Genomic DNA, 6257 nt, shown 5'->3' with positions numbered 1-6257 from the left:
CGGCGGAATTTGAACTCAGAACGTAGCGACAAACAAAATGCCGCTAAGCATTTCGCCCGACATGCTAACAATTCTGTCAGCTCACCGCCTCCTGTATACATTAATAAGCAGGGGGATAACAGCAACATCGTATTGCAAGGAAATTGATTGTATGCATGAGAATTTGAAAAAGAAGCAACTCAGACGAGTGACTAGAGATGGCCCAATTTTGCTCCACGACAATGCACCCCCTCACACTCCCCAAGCTACTGTCCAAAAGTTGCAAAGCCTGAACTATGAGATTTTGCAACATCCTCCCTATTCTCCTGATATCTCTCCTACTGATTACTTATTTAAGCATTTTGAGCTTTTCCTAAGCAATAAAACATTCTTAAATAGAGAAGAGATAATTGAAGCATTCGGACAGTTTATCACACCAAAAGTTGGAATTTTGTTTTTAAAGATGGAATATATGACAGAGAAACGCATGGATCATGCTTTGATTAAATAAATCAGTTCTCTAACACTTCTGAAACATTTTATTGTTACCTTTCAAATACGACATTTCATGTGAAACAACCTAATATTTTGCATTACTATTACTTTAACAGCAATTACCTTCCTTCAGAAGAACCTGGAAAAAGTTGTAGAAAATCTCTTGGCTTGGGACTAAAGTAGGCGATTGCAATAGTGAAGGGCGACAAATTAGTAGAGCATTCGTAGCATAATGGCAAATTTCGTTCGGTCTCTGCTGCGTTATATTGGCGACAGGGTAGCTTTTAATATTTTCGAAAAATTAAGTAGCGAGCTGGCAGAATCGTTTGCAAGTCGAGCAAAATGCCGAAAGAATAAGTACTAGGCTTACAAAGAATCAGTCCTGGGGTCGATTTCTTCGACTAAAGGCGGTGCTCCAGCATGGCTGCAGTCAAATGACTGAAGCAAATAAAAAGAATAGCCTTGCCGAGAAGTACGTTCCAATTTTCGGGAAATTTGCGAAGATAATTGAAATACCAGTTTTAAGCTCATTAACCTCATACCAGTTTCCGCTTAACACGACCGGATTTTCACGAAATATAGCCGCTTATCGAAAACGATGCACAGTTTTAAGTAAGTAACGACCTACTTATTGCTATCTCTTGCAAAGCTCATTTGTTATACAAGTAATACTATACTTCAACCCTTAATCATTTTCTGCACACGGATGTTGTTCACTTTCAACCTTGACACTTTCATGCAAAACCTGTTTTGTCGTCATGAACATGAATGTTAAAAATAATTCACGAATGAAGGAAACAACAACCTTATCTCTTAAGCTAGCTACACAAAACATAATAATTACTGCATTATATGTCTCGTCATATCTGGTGTTGCTGCTTAAACCGTCCAAAGTTCTTAAGAAATACCAGGTTCTACAATCACTGTTACACCACACGTTTCAGTTCTTGTGCTGCAGTGTGGAGGCTTGTGTACCAGTGGCATATGGTGGTTGTTGAATCAGGTATGCTGCTACACCCAATGCCACCAAATTTCAAGCAGGGGATATAACGAAAGTTTTCCATTAAGCCATTACCTACCAGTCATCTCATATGAGATAATTTAAAAATTACAAATTTCGTAATTGTCTGTCAATATTTACACATATCTAACCTTTTTGCTATATCTACTAGGTATATTTCTCTGATATTCAAATGAGGTTTGCTAATTTTTCACCCAATATCTCGCTTATTTCTATTTAAAATGTTATTTTGAAATGTTATTTTGATCATTCCAGCGTGTTTCTAAGGCTGTTTTATGCTAGAAATCAAAGTTTCATAAAAAAATTCCAGTTAATAGAATTATGGGAGGTAATGGGTTAAGATTTGTGATTAAATTAATGAATAAGGTTAATGTTTATAATGAATTTGCCATTTTCAATGGGTTTGCAGCACACACGGAATATACGCCCTTATTGTGTACTTCACTGACTCTGAGAACTACTTCTGTAGAGTGCATGCTCCTGTTAGGACCGCCCATGCGGGATAAGTCAAAGGATAGAGACCAAACTAATATATACCACTTCTTTCCAGAGGTAAAGTGGGTAGCACCCAATATTTAAACAGTCGTTTTTATACAATTCTTAATAATATTTAATTATAGATTTTTTTTAAAACATCGAAAGGCTAGGACGGTCCACCCGAGTAAAATAGGAATCAAAGAGATCCATTAATAATAATAATAATAATAAGAAGAAGAAGAACAAGGTTGAGAAACACTATGTTAGAAGATTCGTGTTTAAATCTATCTGGCCATGTGAGGATAATCAATCATTTGGAAAGATAAACTCAGGAATCCGAATTAATTGATGATGATCTTCGGCGGCAGCAATTATTAGTCAATAAGAGGATTTGTAGAAAGGTTCGATAAGTTCATATCAATTGAAAGCTTTTAATATGGATCACTATCGGTAATTGGCGACCATCCATGAAGTTAGTCGATACGGTTGATTTTTATGTATGGGTTTATAATTCTGAGTGGAGGCGCAAAGGCCCAGTGGTTAGGGTAGCGGGCTCGCGGTCATAGGATCGCGGTTTCGATTCCCAGACCAGGCGTTGTGAGTGTTTATTGAGCGAAAACACCTAAAGCTCCACGAGGCTCCTGCTGTACTCTTTCACCACAACTTTCTCTCACTCTTACTTCCTGTTTCTGTTGTGCCTGTAATTCAAAGGGTCAGCCTTGTCACACTGTGTCACGCTGAATATCCCTGAGAACTACGTTAAGGGCACACGTGTCTGTGGAGTGCTCAGTCATTTGCACGTTAATATTACGAGCAGGCTGTTCCGTTGATCGGATCAACTGGAACCCTCGACGTCGTAAGCGACCGAGTGCCAACAACAACATATAATTCTGAAGCGCAGTAGCTACATTGTGTCATGATGTACAACTAACTGTGTACACCAGTTTTCTGGTGTTATTTCATTTTGTTACGTCTAGCAATCTACACACTGAGTGTGTAGAAATAACAGCAGAAGTTGAAACTGTAAAAAACTTTCTCCATAGAGCTTGAGTAGAGAATTGCAGTGCATCTTTATGCCGGTAATATCACCGTCAGCGGCATTGAATATCGAATTAGTGCACTTGTAAAGATAACGATGAGTTAATGACTGGACGGACGATTAATCTAGACCAGGCCTGGCCAACTCGAATTACATTGCAGGTCGCTTGTACACTGACAGAATCGAAAGCATTTTGCCTTCTCATGCTATTATTACAATAATGAATAAATGATCTTAATAGTTATCGCCAAGCTAACACGGCAGTCCAAGAAAATAGGACGAATGCTGCCGTTGATTAGCTCCAAGAGGCCATCGCCTCTAGATAGCAATGTGACACACAAACCTCAACATGAAATATTTTCGTTGCAACAGTAGGGATCTTGTTCAAAACGGGGGCACCAGTTTTCATTTATGTTTTATGTAGTGTTTTTGGTACCGAAAGACTTTCAAGCTTCGTATACTTATCTATTTTGTCTTATAAAACAGAAAAAAAATTTTGTATTCGAATTTATTTCATGTAAAAAATTGTCTTATTTCGATAATTTCTACTAATCACTGACGTCTATTCAGTTGAAAACAGTTAGCGCTGTAACGGTGTATATCGTATTAATCCCCTAAGCCTAACCCTAAAACTAACCCTAACTCTAGAATCCGAACTCTAAAATTGTTACACGCATAGATACGCACAGCGTAATTTATTATATAAACAATATATGCGTATAAATTACGATTAAACCGGATGAAATATGTGACAGGGAATAACATTTTTATGACCGGTCAGCAGTAACTCTATTCAGCTGAATAGACGTCAGTGATTGGTTGAAATTACAGAAATACGACAACTTTAACATGAAATAACTTGCGATGTAGGTTTTTTTGTTAAGAAGACTAAGAGTAAAAGATGTTTTATATGACACATTCTACCAGTGTCCCAAGTTTCAAAGTGTTTCGTTAGTGTTTCGTTAAGAAAATACTGGTGCCCCCGTTTTGAACAAGATCCAACAGTAGTATCTTTCTTTATTTTACTTTTTATTACAACCTTTAATTTTCTATATAATTTAAAAAAAAGACGTTTGTGTAGATAAATCCATTTCAAGAAAGTATCAAGCTGATCGCGAGCTTCAGGTTGGCGAGCTCTGATCTAGACCAAATAACAAGCTTTTGAATCTAGCTCGGTCCGGATTTTTAAGTAGAAAATTAACATCAAAAGTTATTAGAGTTACAAAGAAGGCGGCGAACTGCTAGAATCGTTAGTTCAAATGTCACCAAGGTCGACTTTGCCTTTCATCCTTTCGGGGTCGATTAAATTAAGTACCAGTTGCATACTGGGTCGATCTAATCAACTGGCCCGTCCCCCCAAATTTCGAGCCTTGTGCCTAGAGTAGAAAAGAATCGTTAGCACGCCGACCTTTACTAATGGCATTTATTTAATTTATATTTAATATTAAGCTAAGGCTTGGGCCATTGATATTTGGCGAATCAGTGTCTGTCTGCGAGTCTATGGTGGACGACAGGAGAATTTGTAAAGATCAAGGGCAATATATACAGTAAAAATGATTAAGCTGAACCGTTTGGGCGTCGAATGAGATGTCTTATGGTATTTCTTCCGGCTCTTTGCACTCTTTGGGCTTGGTCCATTGGAAGTGATTCGTTGCCCAGCCTAACACTACGAACTGGTCTTTTGATGCCTTTGTCAGGTCTTCATTATGAGGATAACTTCATCCTTTCTAAATCTTTCTCCGATTTGGGGGATGACTTAATTCCTTACTTCCATCCTTTCAGATGTTCTTAACATACATTTAGAGAGCTTCCTTTCCCGCTTTCACTAATCGGTAAGAAAAACAACAACAAAAACAACAAAAGCACCCACCCACCCCCCAAAAAAACAAACAAAAAAGAAAAAGAAAGAAATAGAGATTATTATAAGTTAAGTGAGCAGCTTCGGCAGGGAATCGAATGTAGCTCTACGAAATATTTTCCATGTTTTAATTTTGTGCTTCATGCTGTCTGGAGAATAAAGTCCTTATGGTCATTCAAAAAACAACAACAACAACAAAAAACAACAAGTGCTAATATTCCATTGAAAAAAAAAAGTCTGTTGAATAAGAAATTCAATGCAAAGCTCGAAAGAGGAAAAAAATCTAAAGTTTTGAGTGGAATTTTTCGTTAGAGAATTCTTTCTGAAAATTTAGGCCTTTTTCTTTTCCGTCAAATTATTTTACTTTTAAGAATTGCTTACAAGCAGTTTTTATTCCAGTTGTTGGCATTACTTGTCAAAGGGAAATAACTTGTTATTGTCATACCAGTAATCTCCCTTCATTTATAGTTTCGCGGGAAATAGCATTACGGACATTTGTGTTGAAAGAACTTGTGTAAGTTGCTTCTCATAATTATTATTTCTTTTTTTATTGTAAATCAAGATAACAAACTCAACCTCTGGTTTCTAATTGGTTAAGTAGTTCATCCTATTAATAATATAATGATTTGATATCATAGGAACATCGATAACTCTGTTTACATAAAGTTGTATTTGATTGATATAAGTCTTTTCCACTCTTTTTGTATATATACAATTTATATTACTTTCTAACACTACTTGTGTTTGTGTGTACGTGTATACATACACACATGTGTGTGGCTGTGTGTAGCGGAAGTAAAGAGTACGCACACCACCCGTTTTCGGCGTAACCCTAATCCTAAACACCTAGTGTGTGTATTCTGTACCTTCGCAACCTTACGAAGACAACGAGCACAGAAACAAAACAACAGGGAAGAGAAAACTCTTAACAAATTTGTATTAGTTTAATACGTGTATGTATATATATATGTTTAGCGCTTTGCTGTTGTCATCTTAATAGTAAAACACTGCATACGTATACAATAACTTTGGCAAAAGAGAAAGCTTTTGTAGGAAGCTTAAGTGGTAATCTTCAAGTTTAGGGGGGTAAAAAAAAAAAAAAAAAATTCAAGGGAAGTAACTGAACGTCTTACCAGTATTCTCCGTACATCTCTGTTTATAAATAAATCACACACGTGATTTGATTGACGTTAGGGTTAGGGTTAGGATTAGGGTTAGGGTGTGATTTATTTATAAACAGCTAGAAGAAAACGGATAATACTGGTAAGTCGTTCAGCTTTTTCCCTTGAATATTTTTATTTATTTTTTTATCCCCCTAAACTTGAAGATTACCGCTTAAGTTTTAGATAAAATCCGGTCTTTTGACCATAAAGTGTGTGTGTGTGTGT

The 6257-nt window shown here is 36.7% G+C and overlaps 1 protein-coding gene across 3 annotated transcripts in view; it reads left to right on the top strand.

The window, feature by feature from the left end:
• Positions 1-202: 202 nt before the first annotated feature.
• The window catches only part of LOC106880838 (E3 ubiquitin-protein ligase FANCL), a 10155-nt gene continuing 4100 nt past the window's right edge, over positions 203-6257 (top strand). Inside the window, exons 1-2 of one of the 3 annotated variants that reach the window (XM_014930973.2) lie at positions 203-1086; positions 5338-5383. In XM_014930973.2, the coding sequence (XP_014786459.2) occupies positions 1073-1086; positions 5338-5383 (60 nt within the window). In that variant the 5' untranslated portion in view covers positions 203-1072. Of the gene's footprint in view, positions 1087-5337; positions 5384-5444; positions 5823-6257 lie in introns of those variants that run through there. The other 2 variants (XM_052975097.1, XM_052975098.1) reach the window with 2 other exon arrangements.

The sequence above is a fragment of the Octopus bimaculoides genome, chromosome 20 (genome assembly GCF_001194135.2).
Source record: "Octopus bimaculoides isolate UCB-OBI-ISO-001 chromosome 20, ASM119413v2, whole genome shotgun sequence".
NCBI classification, from domain to species: domain Eukaryota; kingdom Metazoa; phylum Mollusca; class Cephalopoda; order Octopoda; family Octopodidae; genus Octopus; species Octopus bimaculoides.
Note: the sequence above shows the minus strand (reverse complement) of the source record. Positions and strands in the feature narration are given on the sequence as shown.